The sequence below is a fragment of the Pseudophryne corroboree genome, chromosome 6 (genome assembly GCF_028390025.1).
Source record: "Pseudophryne corroboree isolate aPseCor3 chromosome 6, aPseCor3.hap2, whole genome shotgun sequence".
NCBI classification, from domain to species: Eukaryota; Metazoa; Chordata; class Amphibia; order Anura; family Myobatrachidae; genus Pseudophryne; species Pseudophryne corroboree.
Genome location: NC_086449.1, coordinates 572,183,716 through 572,203,854, shown reverse-complemented (window position 1 = coordinate 572,203,854; position 20,139 = coordinate 572,183,716). Strand labels below are relative to the sequence as shown.

The 20,139-nt window shown below is 49.0% G+C and overlaps 1 protein-coding gene across 1 annotated transcript in view; it reads left to right on the top strand.

Annotated features, from left to right (window-relative positions):
- Nucleotides 1–20,139, top strand: part of NR1H4 (nuclear receptor subfamily 1 group H member 4) — a 225,053-nt gene that overhangs the window by 155,403 nt on the left and 49,511 nt on the right. Inside the window, exon 6 of the mRNA XM_063927833.1 lies at nucleotides 10,319–10,452. Coding sequence (XP_063783903.1) covers nucleotides 10,319–10,452 — 134 coding nt within the window. The remainder of the gene's footprint in view (nucleotides 1–10,318; nucleotides 10,453–20,139) is intronic.

The following is a 20,139-nucleotide window of genomic DNA, read 5'->3' as shown; positions in this document are numbered from 1 at the left end:
ACAAGTGTTACATAGATTATAGCAAGTGTTACCTAGATTATAGTAAGTGTTACAAAGGTGATAAGTGATTATTTGATAACGTTTATGGAATGTGATAATGTTATCATTAATACTATGTCTTGTTAAATACAAAGATATACTGATTACTAAATTGTTCTGTGACTGGCTTCCAGATAAGGCTGGGCTAAGGTAAATATTGGCAACTGCAGAAATTATGATGGAAAAATATCTGTTTTTAAATCTAAAACATATTGGATTTATTAATGATAAACAAATGTAAAAAAATAAAAAATAAAAGCACAAACTATTGGTCCATATAGTGCTGCAAAACAATAAGATTATAACGCCTACAAACACATTTATGGTTTATAATCTTCTCTATCAGCACTGCTATTGAGTCTAAAAGAAAATCTCTATTTTATGGTTAAATTGAGTTTTGCAGCAATGCAGATATTGGAAATTACCTTTCATTTATTCCTACAATTAGGATATATTTAGTGGATTATCCCAGCCTACTGAGGGTATGATTCTGATCTGTAGATATTACCGTCACAATTGCAAAAGCCTATAGTGATACAATGATTGTATAAACTTTCTATCATCTGATGTCGGACCGCATGACATCATTACACAATAACCTTACAATAAATGTGAACTAACTTAACTTAGCTAGAAATGAAAGACACAGAGAAATAACGACACAGACAACTGAAATGCCATTAAAATCGGTCAACCGTTATTTATTATGATATATTTAAGCTAAGTATGGTGGCAATAAGAAAGAACGGCCAGACCAACAGTGACATTACGACTTATTGCTGCTACGCATGTCCACGACATGACTTCTTTATCTCATTGGCTTACGCCAATAAGTGCTGAGTTTCCAACTCTCTCCCCAATACACCATAATAGAGCCGGCCAGACAGCCGAGCCCCAATGACCCCCGGTAAGGAGGGCCAGAGTATACGACGTATTGGGCAAAGAGTGCACCTCCAAACAGCAGCGCAATAGCCACCGTAACTGCTGTTCTTTCCCGCCACACACCGGCCTGTAAGGAGCCGGTGCCGCCACCATACCCTGACTAACAACGAACTAACTAAAACTAACCTATAAAGAACTCGGAAACTACCTTCCAACCTAAACAAATGCCCTCATCAGACAAAAAAGAGACGCCATCAGGTCTACTGAAATGGGCGTCCTAAAAATTAATAAGGGGCGGGGTGGGGAGGGGAACGACCTGTCCCGAAGTGAAAACCTGCAAAACCTGCCGCAGAGGGCGCAGGCCAATAGCACCCTCTGGGATCTCAGGAGAAAAGCAGGGCAAAATCTAACGGGACCCCCACCGTTAAACGGTGACGAGTGGCCAAAAAAGGCTACAGGTCGAGTCCAGTCGAGGAGAGACGAAAAGACGGGTCAATGAGTCAGAGCCAAGGCACTCCCGCAGACCCGCCAAAAATGTAGCGGCTGGCGAGGGCACCCCAACACCGACCCGCCGGCACGCCATACCGTCGTCCCTCGAGTGAACTGAAAAGAAACCAAGGAGAACAAGAAAAATTTGAGGCAAACCAGAAGAAGGCTTGCCGTAAACTGGACAATGGAATCACCTGACATAGCGCTTGTAGGCATTGGATTTCCATCGACCAAGCGCTTTAATCTTAGTCTCAGAAAAACCCAATGAAGCGGCTGTTGTCGCAGCACCAATACGAAAGGAATGTGTACCATACAGTGATGGCGACAATCCCAACGCAAGGATGCATTGCTTAAATACCCACCGGAATTGGTACAATGTCAAAGGTGACCCATTGAGGTGGACAAGCCACGCTCCGCCACAACGTGGCCGGGAGTCACCATACACGCGTGTCAAGGTTACGGGGCAGATGCTAGTGTTAGGGCAGGCAGGCAAGGTAATCCAATGACCACGCCCCAACTGATCCGTCTTAGAACGGCTTAATTTGCACAGTAACGTATCCGCCAGCAACACATGGGACTCAAGCAAAGGAGGGGCCGCGGACCTGGAGGGGGCCACCAACTCGCCGATCCGAAAGGCTCCGTAAAAAGCCATAGCAAAGGCAAGCCGGAAAAGCAACACCTCATACTGAGAATCGCAAACGGATGGTAAGACCTCCATCAGGCGACCCAGCAGCGCAACCGATATAGGACGCCTATTGTCCACAGACACAGGAGTGCCACGAGCCCAGCCCTGCAAACAGCGTCTCACCAAAAAGCTTTTAGTGAAATCATGGCTACCCTGTAAGCGCAGAAAAAAGGAGATACCTGCCAGCATCTGGCTGACAACTGCGCGCGACCTCCCAGCTTCGTACATACGCCAGACAAAAGCCAACAGTAGTCGAAAGGAAGGCTTACCTTCGTTTCGCCTGTGCGCAATGAATGCCTCCCATCGATGGAGCGCCGCCCGATATTTCACCAGCGTGGCTGGAGCCACCGACTGGCTGGCCAAAGCAGTTATCCCAGCCATATAACCTGCCAGCAATGAGAAGGGCATACGTCACCTGTAAGCGCTGCAGCAGGGGCCAACGCGCGAAACCGAGCCCACTGTTGTCTAGAGAGAGCATCGGCAATGCTGTTGTCAACCCCTGGGACGTGCCGCGCAACGAAGTGAACATTCAGACGCAAACAGAGCAAGACCAGGCGGGCCAACAAGCGAAGAACTGGAAGCGAGGAAGATCGCTGCCCATTGATCGCCTGAACCACGCCCAGATTGTCACACCAGAAGACCACGTGCTGGTCTTTGATCCGCTCCCCCCACAGCTCCAATGCCACGACAATGGGAAACAGTTCCAGCAACAAAAGGTTGCGGGTTAAGCCCTGCCGGAACCAGGAGTCCGGCCAAGGGGAGGCGGACCATGCACCATCGAGGTACGCACCGTATCCCCAGGAACCCGACACGTCGGTGAACAACTGGATACCTGGGCTGTGGACCGCCTCAGACAGCCAAATGGCTACGCCATTAAACTCATGCAGAAAGGCATCCCAAACTCGCAGGTCCCTGCAAATCTCGGATGACAATCTAATGAAGTGATGCGGCCTACGAGCGCCAGCCGTCGTGCGCTCCAATTTGCGACAAAAGATTCTACCCATGGGAATGACCCTGCATGCAAAATTGAAAAGACCGAGAAGGGATTGGCACTAGCGCAAGGTAACCTTGCCACCTGCCAATGCCCTCTCAATACACACACGCAACTTGGCAACTTTGTCTAAGGGCAATCGGCAGCATCCCGCCTCAGTATCCAGTTCGATGCCTAGATACGAGAGGCGGGTGCAAGGACCCTCACATTTATCCGGAGCGACTGGTACCCCGAACTCGGAAAAAAGTGCTTTCAAGGAGAAGAGCAGCCGAGCACACCTGTCCGAGCCGCAAGGCCCGATGCACAGGAAATCGTCCAGATAATGTGCGACTCCCGGTTCCCCCGTCCCAGCGCAAACGCACCAATGGAGAAATGAACTAAAAGCCTTGAAAAAAGCACAGGAGACTGAGCAACCCATGGGTAGGCATTTGTCGATGTAAAAACCGTCGTCCAGCCTAAAGCCCATGAAACGAAACGAATCAGGGTGCAATGGCAAAAGACAAAATGCAGATTCCACATCAACTTTACCCAGTAACGCATGGGGGCCCGCCGCTCTGACTAATTTCAAAGCGTCATCAAATGATTGATACGTAACCGAGGATAGCGCCTCGGGGATCGCATCGTTAACAGACGCGCCATGAGGGTAAGACAGGTGCTGGATTAGCCTAAATTTGCCAGGAGTTTTCTTAGGGACCACTCCAACTGGGGATAAAACCAAATTTGGCAAAGGGGGTGCAGCAAAGGGGCCGGCCATGCGTCCCAGCTGCACTTCCTTGGCCACTTTACCTTGCAGAACGAGGGGAAGCTCTCTGGCCGAGCGCAAGTTCCGAGGAGCTGAGTAAGGGACCTCGCCGCTAATGGGGAGGCGAAATCCCTCGGTAAAACCTTCCAGCAAAAATTGGGCCTGAGGGCGAAGTGGGTACTAAGTAAGTCATTTACGCATGGCGTCCAGCCGGACAGGGGAGGGGGCTTTACTTAGCACTAGTAACGTCGGGGGATCTGCCACCCGGACCCGCACCGGCAGGCTTGGGACATTCCTTAGCCGGGTGGGAAGCTCCGCAGCGCAGGCAGCTGTGCCGGAAACGACATTTGGACCCAGATCCGCAATTGCCGTTGTTAAAGGCAAAACAACGACTTTTGGACCCTCGTCCCGCGGTGGCCCAAAAGGAGCCCCTAGCGGACGTGCTAACGGGCTGGGCCGTAGAGGCTTCCGGAAGCTCGAGGGAGCCCTCCGTAACCTCAAGCCATACTTCCACATCCTTGACACCGAAAGCCAGGAAATGCAGACCGTGCTGTTTATGCCTGAACTCCGTGTCGTACCGAAGCCAGGCGAGAGGCCTGTTAGAAAGGAATAGACCATGAATCATGTGCAGGTAGCGTACGATGTTCATGGCCTCTTCCGGGCGAGTCTCCAGGTAACAGGCTGTGAATGTGTAGAACCCCTTGAGCCAGTTAACATAGGACCTATATGTGTCCTCACCTATCCCACTCTTTTTCTTGGCCGCCACCAAAGCCTTAGGGGACTTGGATGTTAATGCGAAGACATCCACGTAAGATCCGCTATTGATACGATCCTGTATCCGTGGGCGGAGACCCCGCATAACCTTGGTGTATGGGCAACGCACGACGTCGCTGGGGCTGCCCTCTTCCGGACTGCTGCTACTGCTACCATGCCTAAGGCGGCGCGATCGCTTACTGCGCTTGTGGGAACGCCCGTGCCTATGGCGTTTACCCTTGACAACCTTTGCCTGGTCTTTGCCCTTGGCAGTCTCGGCCCCGGCACCCTGCTGACCCAAAACGCCATTACCATTAGTCTCACCGGATGGGGAGGCCTGGGAGGCCCGTCTCGTGGCAGCCGATGCAGAAGACTGGTCGCTGTCGCTGGAATCACTCTCCGGCATGTCCACCGGATCTGCAACAGGAGAGGGAACAGAAAGTGCCAGCGAAGAGCCTGGCAAGTGGCTAAGTGCAGGTGCCTGTGCACCGGACCCAGTGGAAACAAGCGGCTGCTGACCTGCCGCAGAAGGAGAAGCGGAGCATAACGACGTCAGCTGAGCGACCAGTGGGGTGAGTGCAGACCGCAAGTCACCGAACTGGCCCGCCGAACCACTTGAAGATGACCGCGCCGTCAACAGGGGAGTCAAAATCCCTATAACCGAGACCAGCAGTGCAGAAACAGCCGCCGTGTCCCCGTCCGCAGGAGCGCCCACTGTCGCAGGAGCAATAGGGAGGACCACGCTGCTGGTCGCAGGTGCGCCGGCGGCCAAAGGCCCCGCACCACCAGCCGGATGCGCAGTACCTGAAGCTGTGCGTCTCGTCCTGCGCCCAGTGCCCGCCCGGGACCGGCCAACAACCGCGAAGGGGTTGCCGACCGGACGGGGGGCACCTAATGCAGGGCGAGCATAAAACACTGCGGTCTCCCCCAGGCTGGGCACAGCAGCACCACGCCTCTCGGCACGCCGTGCCCGGGGGCCGCGTGGCGAGAAGAGCGCACGTGCCGCTGCCTCCGGATGCACCACGCGATCCCGTAGGGGCCTATCAGCAGGAATGAGTTGAACAGTATTGGGGGGAGATGAGCCCCTGGAGGCTGACAAATTATTCCCCCCAGTGGACCCGCCTTGCCCCCCACCTGCGGCCAGTGTCCGGGTGGTGCTGCGTGTGCCCCTACGCCTGGAGGCTGCCGCAGCACCCCCAGGGGTAATGTCCCCCTGTGTCCGCCACCGTCCCGTCCCGCGCGGCTGAGGGGGCTGGGGCGGGAGAAGCGCCGTGTGTAGCCGCGATCCGCCAGAGCCCACGCGAGCGCGTTGCGGGACCTCCGGCGGAAGTAGCCCCCAGACCGCCAGGGGAAGCACCCACGGGTGCGCCCGCGGCAGCAGGGCAGGGCTGAGGGACTGGCGGTGGCCCAGCGCGGAAGATACCGCTGAAGCCACACCAGACCCGGGTACTAGGTAGCGAGCAGGGGGGTGCGCCCGTCTGCGTGGGCGAGCGGCCATTAGGAGAAGAATGAAAAAGGGGATAGTGAGGGAATAAGAGAAAGAAGGGAGAATAAAGAGGCTATAGAATAGATAGGAATTAGTGAAAGAATAAAGCAGAGTGGAGAAAGAGGATTTTGGAGATACAAAAATTAATCAAAGAGCTACTCACAGGAGCACATGTCCTTCTGCTGGAAAATCCTTAGAGAAAGAGGCAGAAAGCATATCCTGTCTCACACAAAATGTCTGCTAGCTCCTCCCTACACTCCCACTATTCTAATTAAGACCAACCCCCCAAGCCTATTAACTGTTAAGTAACCTAAACATTGTGTAAAGCCCATGCAATCCTAACAGCCTAGAATTTTACGCTCGCTTGCGCTATTCGCACGCGCTCTTCAAATCCTACAAGACTCTTTGCCTGTACTCAGAGCTGTGCATATCTATGTGATTGCACCACTTCCAGCCCTTTGGCCGCTAGAGCAGCTGTACTTACAGTACACTTATCCAATGCAGTTGATGTGACTGTAAATGGTATGCGCCCTTTATGTGCTAATACTGAGCTGCGCTCAGGAGCTTCCTGAAAATTGTCCACTATGAAGACGTACATAAAGGACAATTTGTAACTGGCTTTGATTGCAAGAAAATCCACTTTTTCCCAAGATGCATCTTTCGAGATCAACTTTCATGGATCGCCTATGAGACAGCCTTTTTTGTGTTCACTCCAGGCCACCACCCAGTCACAACCCAGGAAAGCACATGGTTTTGTCTGGTTGTTCCTAATGCTAGAGATCCCATACACATCTGCATATGGAGTCGTACCATTGGCGTTACTATCATGGGTGCAGTATGTGCGGTGCACACGGGCCCATTGTCGGGCGCTGCAGCCGTGGTAGAAATCACAGCCTAAGTGGCTGCCACGCATGCTCAGTAGTGATATTAGTCTCCAGAACATGCCGGATGCCTCGTTTCCGGAGATCTGTGCATGCACAGTAGACTCTGGCACAATGTCAGAGCCTACTGCGCCGGGGAGAGGAGGGGTCCACCCGAAATCTGCACAGGGACTCCATCCTCTGCTAAAATGTCCCTGAGTCGTACAGTCAAGGTAACACATACGCCTTAGGGGTTTTCAGCACTTTTTCAAGCAGTAGCAAATAATCGCTCAGCTGTGCAAACATCAGCATTGCGTCCACTTCTGAAACCGGCGCATCTTACAGTACGTATAGATAATTCCTACTTGTAACAATAGTATCTTGGAAATATACATTTTCTTGTTTTGTTTCCATGTAATCCTAAACTTTCACACAATACATTTGGAATTAAAGCTTTGCATGCAATAAAAATATGAATTTCCTTTTCGGTTACCTTTTTTTAATAAGTAAAGAAGGATATTTTATTTAAAAGCATTAGAAATTATAGGTGGCAATAATGAAACTAATAGTTTTGTAAGTGAATTTGTCTGTGTGCATATTTTCTAACATAATTTATGTGCAAGAGTAACAGTAGATTTTTCCTAGAGGTATTACATATATTCAGAACACTTCCTCAAGCAGTTGTCATTATTAAACACATATAGGGGGAATTCAATTGGGTGCGAGGTAAAAAACCCTGCTTATCTCGCGCCCAATTTTGGATTACTGTGGGTATGCATGCTCCCGATATCCGCGATATCCAATTAAAGAAAATGGTTGATGGGTCTTCAGCACTTCATGCACACACATATACTTACATACACTCACAGACACTCATGCACACTTGCAAACACTCACACACACTCACATATTCATCCTGCTGCAGTAGACCCGGCTTCCGATGCTGGATGAAGAAGGCACACCTTCAAAAGGTGAGCAAAAACTAATTAAGCTAATTAGAAACTTCCAATTGCTTAATTAGTCCTCAGAGGGAGTGCCAGAGCAAGTCCCTGTGATTTTTTCTAAAAATGAATGATTTTATGTAAAAACAGACTTGCTCTGGAGGTGCATGAAAAAAGACGCAATGATTTCTATACAAATCACCGTGTCCCATTTTCAGTCCGGCTGTGGGAAAAACCTGCGCCGTTGTTTTTAAAAAATTTCCCACCAGCAATTAAATTCCCCTCATAGTATCTGTGCTGGCCATTCACGTCACTGGCAGTACTCTTATACCCCTTTTCCACTAGCTCCAAAAACACGGGTAAGTGCACGGGGGCGCGCATTTACCTGTGTTTTTTGCTACTGGAAAAGGGTCTCTCCGCAAAAACCCGGATCAAGTAACCTGTGAATCCTACCCGGGTAGCTACCTGGGTAGGACACGGGAATGATCCGGGTAGGGTTGTAGTGTAAACGGAAGCCGTGTCGATGCGGGATGGCTCCCGTTCACAGTGTATGGAAGGGCAGCGCTGGGAGATCATGTGATCTCCCATCGCCGCCCCTGGCGCGTCACCAGCTGCGTCACCAACCCGGCAATATGCCGGGTTGGTGAGCGCATTGTAGAAGGGGGCTCTGGCACGGGTCGCAGCTGTGTCAGGCTCCCGGCTGCGACCCGTGCTGGCTAGTGGAAAAGAGGTATTAGTGAGTGATTGCTCTGAATGACTTAGGATGGGTACACATGGCTCCCGGTAAGCTGAGCAGTGTACACAGTGTGACCCCCGGAGAGAGGCGGCAGCAGCAGCAGAGCTGGGAGTGGAGAAGGTAGGCCTATCTCACTCTCACATGTCTCCCCCGTGAGATTGGGAGGTTAGCTGTGCCGCAGATAAGGGTCCTGATTCAGATGCAATTGCAAGTTAGATGGTGTTGCAATGGAGCGATTGTCAGCAGACTGTACATGCATTGTGGCTGCAGTGTGCACACGCTAAGGTACCTTTGCGGTGCCAGTCACAATGAGGAATCAGTCGCAGAGTGATTGACAGGAAGAGGCCTTTTGGGGGAGGGGAATGGGGTGTGTGCAAAAATGCAGTTATGTCGTGACCTTTTTCAGGGCATGTGGCAGGGTCTACTGCGCATGCGTAAGTCTCTGGTAACATGGCTGATTCTGATTAGGTTGGACATACATACATACATACATACAGTGCATGTGCAGATGTGAATTTCTGCATTTGTGCCTATTTCCTATCACAGAATCAGACTGAACTTGTCCAGATCTGTTTTTCCATGAAATGGTGCATTTTGGTGTTGGAAGTGGGCGGCTACAGTGCGATTGCACAGGACCGCCCTGATTTGTGGTAATATCATGAGAGCCATGGCCATGTTTTGGGCGTGTATCTAAAGCTCTGTGTGATTCTGAGTTGTGTGAGTTTGGAGAATGGAGTGTCTGACGATCTCTGGTACTTCGCATGGGGCTATTGCATGTGCCGGTACTAATGGTGACTGTTGGTGTATAATCAGTAGGATCCTGGCCCTCCCCTTGCAGACACATGGACCTTGCATTAGCTGAATGGAAACTGGCATTAGCATAAGGTAGTGAATCAGGCTTCTGCAGCTGCCAGCAACTAATGCCACTTGCCGTGCAGCTCATAGTCAACCCCTTAGACTGGATGCTGCCCTGTACATGGACACACTTTTTTTTATATTGGGGGAAAAACAGTCAATAAATACAATTATTGTAAAATCATTTATTTGCTGCTCCCTAAATAATTCTACCCAAGTCATGTGACTAACTGACCCCTATGTGTTATGTGCACACAGCTCTTATAACACGTAATAAATGTTACTATTGCTCAGAGAAAACAGAGCCGGCCTTAGGCATAGGCAAACTAAGCAAGTGTCATTTGGTATGCTTAGGGGCACCAGCAGTTTCTGCTGATTAAAATGATATGCAGCATGCCTATATTCTGTGTGTGACTGTGGCTGTATCTGTATATGAAATGCTACGTTACAGTGTATTTCTGGAAATCACTGTAATGTAGCATTTCAAATGCAGATACAGCCGCAGTCGCACACAGAATATAGGCATGCCACATATCATTTTAATCAGCAGAAGCTGTTTGTGCATCCTAGCCACATAGTAATGCAAATAAGATGCATTCTCATAAACAAAAGGCGCCTGACGTTAGCAGAGCTGCCAGCTGACTCATGCCAGGCATCTCCTGCAGAACTAGTGGCTGTGCTAGGGGGCACCAGAAAAAATCTTGCCTTGGGCATCATATTGGTTAGGGCCGGCTCTGAGAGAAAATGTTTGATTTGCATGGCACACAGCACCACCTTACATCTAGGCTACAGGATGCATTAACAGTGCACAGGACAGCACATCTGACTGTGGAAATGTCATGTGTATTCAATATCTTAGGTTTGCTAACAGAAATACAGTGTAAGTCAAAACGATTACGAAAAAATGTTAAATTCCCTTCTGAGATCTCATTCAGTGAGGACAGTAATGGACTGGAGCTAAAGCAAGTGACATCTACAACCAGAACAAGCAGGGTAAGCACTTCTATTCCTTTTACCACATATTTCGTAAAAGAACACTAACCTATCTCATGTTATCCTTTGTGTTACGGTGTGTACACACGGTGAGATTTATCCATCTGATTTTGATTATATAGTCCAAATAGACGTAACATAAGTCCGCACAGATGGACAGGCATAACTAAGGTTTTTGGTGCTCAGAGCAGGACAAAAATGTTGTCTCCCCCGGGGAAAAAAAAAATCACAAGCTCTCCCTGACATTGTGATTACCATCCATGCTCCCCACCCACCCCTGTGATGTCTTTCCATAGCAGAGAAGACTCTAGGAGGCTGGACGGTAAGAACCAGAGGCGGAGCCCAGTGAGTCAGGGAACACTTTGGAGGTGTCCGCGGGATGTCCAGCAGCAAACACTATGGTGGATAGGCTGCTCTGGCCCGTGGCACCCCCTTCTACCGGGTCTGCCACGGCACCCAGGACACATGCACTGCTCACCCGCCCTAGTCACGTCACTGCAAATGGATAACTTTAAGAGTATGTCCACTTGTGAACTCTTTTATATTTCTATATGTAAAATAGGTCCATCACAAGCATGGTTTTGCCCAGTTGCTTGCTTTTTTTGCTTTGCTTGCAAACACAAATCAGGCCCAATATCCAGCTCTCTGGCATATGTGTATGTTCTTGGCAAATACTGTTCACTTTACATATCCAATAAAACAAACTGAGCATTGTAAAACGCATTTGTCTCTCTTCTGTGTAACGAGTGTCATTCTAGTACTTACCATGTGACACAGTGATATTTAGAGTGATACCATCCCATGTACAGTAGCATAGGTTCATTTCCTAGAAGTGGCAATCTAGAGGAGTACTGTAAAATTGCTTTTATGGCTCTAAAGTCAATAATAACAACTTGGTTAATAGATGCTCACAAAAGACATTTAAACCAGTTAAGTCAGTCCTTGTACGTGCTTCTGTGACGTACTGGTAATGCACTGTTTTGTATTCATTAACCATACAGAACTGAGCACATAATGCTAATAGCTGAGGAGTAGGAGAAGAATTTACATTTACCATGTTCATAAGCAGGCTCGGTGACAAGGGGGGTCAAAGGGGACATCTGTGTAACGGGCCCCACAGTTCAGAGGGGGCACTGAGGCTCATAGGCACAAAAAGCGGAGGTTATCCGCCTGCGAGACAGTAGTCTGCCTCCCAGCCAAGTTAGTAAAAACCGATTAACTGACCGCACACCTTCCACTCCCCCCCCACTCCATTACTTTTTCAGTTGGTGCGGTCCAGGGATCCCTCCCGCGCTGCCCTTTCATGCCTGTTTCTGCTGCCACAGAGTAGCAGAGCACCTCCCGCCGGGCACACTATGATGGCAGCAGCCACCCACAGCTGTACCTGCAGACACGAGACACCCTGGCTGTGGTATGCTCCTCATGGGTCCTGGCACCCGCACCACTGTGTGTGTATGTATATATATATAGTGTGTGTGTGTGTATATATATATATATACACATATACAGTGCGTCCGGAAAATATTCACTGCGCTTCACTTATTCCACATTTTGTTATGTTACAGCCTTATTCCAAACTGGTATAAATTAATTTTTCCCCTCATAATTCTACACCCAATACCCCATAATGACAATGTGAAAAAAGGAGATTTATGGTAGACTTACCATGGTTAAATCTCTTTCTGCGTGGTACACTGGGTTCCACAGGGAATACATTGGGGTGTAGAGATGGATCTTGATCCAGAGGCATCAACAGGCTAAAGCTTTAGACTGTCCCAGGATGCATTGTGGGGCCGCCTCTATAACTGCGCCTCCAGGCACTGTGAGCTCAGTTTTGTTAACCAGTCCAATGCAGCAGCAGGTAAAAGAGAAGGCAGATGTTAGTCACATAGAACCACGTTCTCACGACAGGAGAAGGGACTAGCGGCCAATGCCATACAAACCCAAAGAAGCTAAATGCGTCAGGGTGGGCGCACTGTGGAACCCAGGTACCTCGCAGAAAGAGATTTAACCATGGTAAGTCTACCATAAATCTACTTTTCTGCAGTGGCATACACTGTGTTCCACAGGGAATACATTGAGGATGTCCTAAAGCAGTTCCTCAAGGAAGGGGATGCATCTTAGCAGGTACGAGAAGTGAGAACCCGACGTCCAAAGGAAGCATCCTGGGATGCGGAAGTATCAAAGGCATAGAACCTAATGAACGTGTTCACGGAGGACCACGTAGCCGCCTTGCACAATTGTTCTGCGAACGTGCCACGGTGGGCCGCCCAAGAAGGTCCAACAGACCGAGTAGAATGGGCCTTAATAGCAGTAGGAGCCAGGAGTCCAGCCTGCACATAAGCTTGTGAAATCACCATTCTAATCCATCTGGCCAAGGTTTGATTCACAGGCCAGCCACATTTGTGGAAACCAAATAGAACTAAAAGGGCATCTGACCTCCTAATAGAGGCAGTCCTCTCCACATATAAACGGAGAGCCCTTACCACATCCAAAGACCGTTCTTTGGAGGACAAGTCAGAAGGGATGAATGGCGGAACCACAATCTCTTGGTTAAGGTGAAAATATGACACCACCTTAAGTAAAGGGGCGAGTTCGGAGAACTGCTTGGTCACGATGAAATATCAAAAAGGGTGGACGACAGGATAAAGCGCCTAAGTCCAATACCCTTCTGGCAGAGGCAATAGCCAATAAGAAAAGGACCTTAGCCGTAAGGCATTTAAGGTCCACTGACTCAAGAGGTTCAAATGGAGACTCTTGCAGGGCATTCAGGACAACAGACAAATCCCATGGAGCCACATAGGGAGGCTGAATCCACAGTATCCCCTGAGGGAATGTATGAACGTCAGGCATAGACACAATTTTCCTCGGAAACCACACCGACAAGGCAGATATGTGAACCTTGAGGGAGGCCAGACGAAGTCCTAAATCCGGGCCTTGTTGCAATAAAAAAGTCTGGAAGTACTAAACTTGTAAGCAGCGTAATTTTTAGTAGCATACCAGGTGAAGTAAGAATTCCAGACCCTATAATAAATCCGTGCAGAGGCCGGCTTGCGGGCCTTTAGCATAGTTTGGATAATCACCTTGGAGAATCCTTTGGCCCTCAGGAGTGAAGCTTTAAGAGCCACACCGTCAAAGCCAGTCTGGCCAGGTCCGGGTAGACAAAGGGGCCCTAAACGAGAAGGTCTGGGCATTGAGGAATTAGAAGAGGACGCTCTATTGATAGACCCCGCAGGTCTGAGAACCAATGCCATCTGGGCCACGTTGGAGTGACTAGAAGTAGTATTCCTCCTTCTTGCCTGAACTTCCGTAGTACCCTGGGCAGAAGTGACACTGGAGGGAACACGTAGGGCAGCCAAAAGTTCCATGGAATTGCCAGTGCGTCCACAAACACTGCTTGAGGATCCCTTGTTCTTGTTCCGAAGATCGGAACTTTGTGATTGTGTCGAGACGCCATCAGGTCTACATCTGGTAGATCTCACTTGTCCACTAGGAGTTGAAAGACTTCCTGATGAAGACTCCACTCTCCGGTGAGCACGTCCTGACGACTGAGGAAGTCCGCTTCCCAGTTGAGGACTCCTGGAATGAACACTGCTGATATTGCTGGCAGATGGCGTTCCGCCCAACGAAGGATTTTTGACACTTCCATCATTGCCATGCAGCTTCGAGTGCCACCTTGATGGTTTATGTAAGCCACCGTGGTGGCGTTGTCTGATTGTACTTGAACAGACCTGTTCTGTATTAGAGGCAAGGCAAGGGTCAAAGCATTGAACACTGCCCGCAATTCCAGAATGTTTATCGGGAGGAGAGATTCCTCCTTGGTCCACCGACCCTGGAGAGAGTGTTGCTCCAGCACTGCGCCCCAACCCCTCAGACTGGCGTCTGTAGTCCTTAGGACCCAGTTGGGGATCCAGAAGGGACAGACGAACCTCCAGAGTCAAGGAGATCATTTGAGACCTAATCCAATGAGGCAGGCCATCCCATTTGGAAAGGATTAACCGCTGTAGAGGGCGGGAATGAAATTGAGCGTACTCTACCATGTTGAAAACTGACACCGTGAGGCCTAGTACTTGCATCGCAGAGTGTATCGACACTCTTGGGTGAGAGAGGAAGTATCCGATCCTGTCCTGAAGTTTCAGTACTTTCTCTGGAGACAGAAACAGTCTTTGGCTGTGTGTGTGTCCAGCAGTTCCCCCAGGTGCACCATGCTCCGAGCAGGGACCAGCGAGGACTTCTTCCAGTTGACGAGCCACCAGTGGGCTTGTAGGAAGCGTACCGCCAGTTGCAGATGGCTGAGGAGGACATCTTGGGAGTTCGCCAGGATCAGTAAGTCGTCCAGATATGGCAGGATCCTGATTCCCTGACGACGGAGATGAGCCGTCATTACGGCCATAATCTTGGTGGAGATGCAAGGGGCTGTGGCCAGTCCAAACGGCAGAGCCTGGAACTGATAGTGAAGGTTGCCAATAGCAAACCGCAGATATTGCTGATGCGATATGGCAATAGGTATATGCAGATAAGCACAAAATGGAAAAGGGGGTGTGCCCTCTCTACAATGGCGCTGGTCTCTCTTACGGTCACCTATGTATGTGGATAATACCCAGGTGTAAAAGTGTATGTTGAAACACACTGGTATGGTAAATAAAATTGAATTTAATACAATACTAACATGCAATGTCTAAAAAAACAAGCAATACATAAAAAAACACAAGTGGACTGGGAACAGGCCATGGGGGGAATGTGATCCTACCGATGCAGGTGCAGGAGCCGCAGGTGTCAAATAAAGGCAGGGTACCCCCGGAAATACCCTGCTGGTGGGCAGGGAGTGGGCAGCACCACAAGGTATCTCCAACGCCCACCCCCTGGACGTTTGATGGACTGTTTTCCTGATTGCCTGGAAAGGGAATTCGATCAGAGGAGCCACCAGCAGGGTATTTTCCGGGGTACCCTGCCTTTATTTGACACCTGCGGCTACACCACCTGCATCGGTAGGATCACATTCCCCCCATGGCCTGTTCCCAGTCCACTTGTGTTTTTTTATGTATTGCTTGTTTTTAGACATTGCATGTTAGTATTGTATTAAATTCAATTTTATTTACCATACCAGTGTGTTTCAACATACACTTTCACACCTGGGTATTAGCCACATACATAGGTGACCGTAAGAGAGACCAGCGCCATTGTAGAGAGAGCACACCCCCTTTTCCATTTTGCACTTTTGTACTGAGCCCTTAGGGAGCTCTGGCACTCTCCACACGGCCAGCTGTCTCAGTCCTATACAGCGCAGACTTGCTACCCCCGCCTTCCAGTTTGCACAGATCCTATATGCAGATAAGCATCTTGTATATCCAGGGATACCATATAATCTCCGGGTTCCATGGCCAGTACAATTGAGCGCAGTGTTTACGTACGGAACTTGGACACTCTCACAAATTTGTTCAGTGATTTGAGGTTGAATATAGGCCGGAAAGACCCATTGGGTTTCGGGACTAGAAACAGGGTTGAGTAGTATCATCCGCCTCTCTGGGGCAGGGCTACTGGCACCTCCACTCCTGTATCCAGGAGGGAACGCACAACCAGGTGTAGAGCTTGCGCCTTCAACTGGTCCGAAGGAATCACCGTCATGCAGAACCGGCGAGGAGGACGTCTCTTTAAAGAGACTGCGTACCCGTGAGAGACGACTTCTCACTCCCATGCATCTGAAGTGGTCTTTAACCAGACCTGGGTGAACTGCAGAAGTCTGCCTCCCACCTTGGGATCCCCCAGAGGGAGGCTCGCCCCTTCATGCATCAGGCTTGTCTTGTTTGGAAGCAGGCTGATGGGCAGCCCAGGATTGTTTTGCTTTGGGTGTAGTGTTTTTGGGAGCACGAGCTTGTCTCGGGTATGCCTGACCTTTTTGCTTTCCCTTGAGGTCGAAAGGAACGAAAAGTGGTACTCTTTGCCTTTTGTGCCAAAGGATTTGTATTCGGGAGAAAAGCAGTCTTAGCCGCCGCTAAGTCAGTCACAATCTTATTCAGATCTTCCCCAAATAGGATGTCTTTCTTAAAAGGGAGTACCTCCAAGGTCTTTTTGGAGTCGAGGTCCACCTTCCATGACCTCAAACACAGAATTCGGTGAGCCAGGATGGACGCAGTTGATGCCTTGGCCGCCCATTACACCTGCCTCAGAGGACACCTCCTGAATATAATGGGAGGCGGTGGTAATATGAGACAGATGTTGTCTGGCAGTGTCAGATATAACCATGCCTCAATTCCTTTTGCGGCCCAGGAGGCAGCTATAGTGGGTCTATGTACAGCACCTGTAAGGGAGTAAATAGACTTCACGCACCCCTCCACACGCTTATCTGTCGGTTCCTACAGTGAGGTGACAGGTAGAGTAGATGACACCACAAGATGGGTGACATGGGAATCCACCGGCGGTGAATTTTCCCACTTGTTACACAACTCAGCAGGGATAGGATAACGAGCTAGCATCTTTTTAGACAGAGAATTTATTTCCTGGAGAAGACCAGGGTTCTTGACGTATGTCTACTAAATGGTCAGAATGCGGTAATAATGTTTTAGTTAACTTCTGACATTTAAACTTATCAGGTTTCTTAGACGCAGTAGTGGGATCTACATCATCATCGATTTGTAGAATCAGCTTAATAGCCTCCACTAGGTCAGGGACATCAACCTGAGTTATAGGGTCCTCGTCAGAAGCAACTGTATCAGTGTCTGACGGATCAGTATACTCCCCATCCTCATCAGAAGTATCATCTGAGATATTAGTGGATTGTGAGGAGAAAGCGGCCCGCTTAGATGACCCCTTGACCCCAGAGGGACGTGGGGTAGGCTTTTGTCTAACCAAGGATTGATTCAATTGTTGCATCTGGGTAGACAGAGTATCCGCCCAGGGCGGATTTACCACAGGGACAATATATGGCTGCAATGGCACAGGAGGTCCCATAAGGCGTGTCACAAGCATATTAAGCAAAGTTGAGAGCGCCGCTCAAGGTGGCTCCTGATTGGCTACAGGAGCAGCGGGCTGACTTGGACATGTATGGCACATATTACACAGACCATCATTCAAACCTTCCCCCTCAGGCAAATCCCTGGCGCATGCGCTGCATGATACAGGAGCTTCCGTGGATTTCCCGCCCTTTGTGTTAGACATTTTAGTGAATGTAACTGCAGAGCGATACAGCCAGACAGAGTACACCACCTGCGAATAAATCCCCTAGTATGTGACAGCGAACACAGTACACAACGCCAGCATCTAAATCCGGTACTATGTGACTGCGTACACAGTACGCAACACCAGCTAATAAATCCGGCAGTATGTGACAGAGTACACAATAGATTACACTTGACGGTAAATATTGTGCAGCACTATATATGAGACGCTGACGCACCTAGTTCCTTAGGGCACAGAATACAGTGAAAGATATAGCTGGGATACACTGAAAGTAAAATCCACATAGCAGATACAGGCACATACAGTCACAATGACAATGCAGATAATTATTTTAGTAAGACAATAAAACTGCACTGGACTAGTAAATATATATGTATAACAATGCGCGGTCCGAGACCGAATGTATATATCAGAATACTGGTACAATATATTCTGGTAGAGCTACACTTGTTCTTAACTACAGTAACACTGTCTTAAAATGACATGTAGAATACTTAAGTGTCTGTAAAATTACAGCGCTGATGAATCAGGCGGATTTACAGAGGAGACCTTGCCCTGCAGTCCCGGAGACCAGTCACAGCTACTGTGAGAAGATGGCGCCCAGAGTCTCAGTAAGGGAGTGAGGGAGAGTGTGAGGCAGCTCCAGGGTGGGAACACCAGCAGTAGATGGCGCCTGGAGCTGGGAGAGGGGCTACAGGTCAACTGCCTTTTCCCCTATGCTGGTCCTCACCACCTGGGTACTCTGGAGCCTTATTAAAGTGGATATTTCACTATCCGACCTGTGCTCCCATGCCCTGGTGGATATAGCGGGGTCCCTGCTCTGTCACAGTGTCCACGCCAGCGTCGCGGTCTGTCTCCTGAAACCACGACCGGAACGCGATTTACAGGTGGGTCCCACCTGGGGGACCTTCTTACCTCCTCCCTTGGTAGCAGCCATGTGCACAGTGTCTATTCACAGGAGACAGAGGGAGAGAGGGCATGTGAGCAGCTCACAGAGTGCTGGGCATGCCCCCTCAGTGACGAAAATGATAGGTGTTGCAAGCAGTTGTGGCATTGCCGTGAAGCCTTTCCCCGCGGCCACGCCCCCTTTTTGGGGTGGGCGTGGCTTCGCCCTGCATAACGGTCCCTCTTTCTAGAAGATAACTGTTGGGAGGTACTGTATGGTAACATAACAAAATGTGGAAAAAGTGAAGCGCTATGAATATTTTCTGGATGCATGCACTGTGTGTATATATATATATATATATATATATATATATATATATATACACACATACTGTACATATATGTGTATACGCAGTTACGAATGCCCTCTCCTACCAAAATCTTGTATTTATAAAAATTAAAAAAAAGCGCCAAATGCTGTTACAAATCGTATGATAACTTTTGGCCAATTCTTAGAACCAGAATGTTGTACTTCATGTAGAACACTTGATATTCCAATAAAGCTTTATATGGTTACCAGTATTTGTGCTACCAGAACTCCTGCATGGATAGTAATCATTTATCCAAGGTGGTATAACAGGACACCCACTGGGTACTGCAGCTAATAAAAATAGTTAGTATAATACAAGGTGTCATGGTTATCTTATGGATTACAAGATATTAGGCAACATGTAACCCTTTAAGTGTATTTATTTTAATTACGCCCTTAATGTGTACTATCCATCTATAGTTAATTATTTGTCTGAGAAGATTTCTGGTGAGGTGGAGTCTGGCTGAGTTCCAAACAAACTAAAGTCGGGTATGCACTATACAGTTATCAGGCTGATCAGCCGATGATTGTATGATCGGCCCGATAATTGTATAGTGTGTATGCAGGAGCGTTAACCGATAAACGGTCAGATCAGGTGGTTGGAATTTGATGTGCTGCACGATCCTGTGAAAAAATATATGAAGAAATGGCACACTGAGCTAGAAATTGCTTAGTGTGTACAGGTGCACACCGATAATTCATCTGTCGATTAGACTGTTTATCAGATATATAGAATTTACTAGAGTGTCAGTGTACCCAGCTACAGTACAGTCAAAAAACAATCAGAGATCAGAAACACAGGAGCAGATCATTGCAATTGTAGTAGCTGCGTCCTTGACCCAGGATACTGCTGGTGTAGTATACCAGTGCCGGAGAAGATTATGGGTGCCATCTTGCCACCTGAAAGCTACCCTGCTGGATAATGTCTGTGTCTCTGATTTCCCTGCTGTTGAATGAGCAGCTCAGTCTGCTCCCTGTCTGCTGCTGCAGATACAGGCTGCCTCCAGTCATTACTGACCCTGTGGTCCACATTCCACTGCCCCAGCTCTCTGCATGGCACTGACCTTCTTGCTGCTGTGGATGGACCTCCCATGCCTCTGTATCCTGCGCTGTCTGCTGGAATAGGACATCCTGCGCAGGATACTGCTGGAGTATAACACTGATGCTGGAGAGGCCGATGGGTGCCATCTTGCCACCTGCACACTACCCTGCTGGAGTAGGTCATCCTGCCCACGATACTGCAGACAGGGAGCATA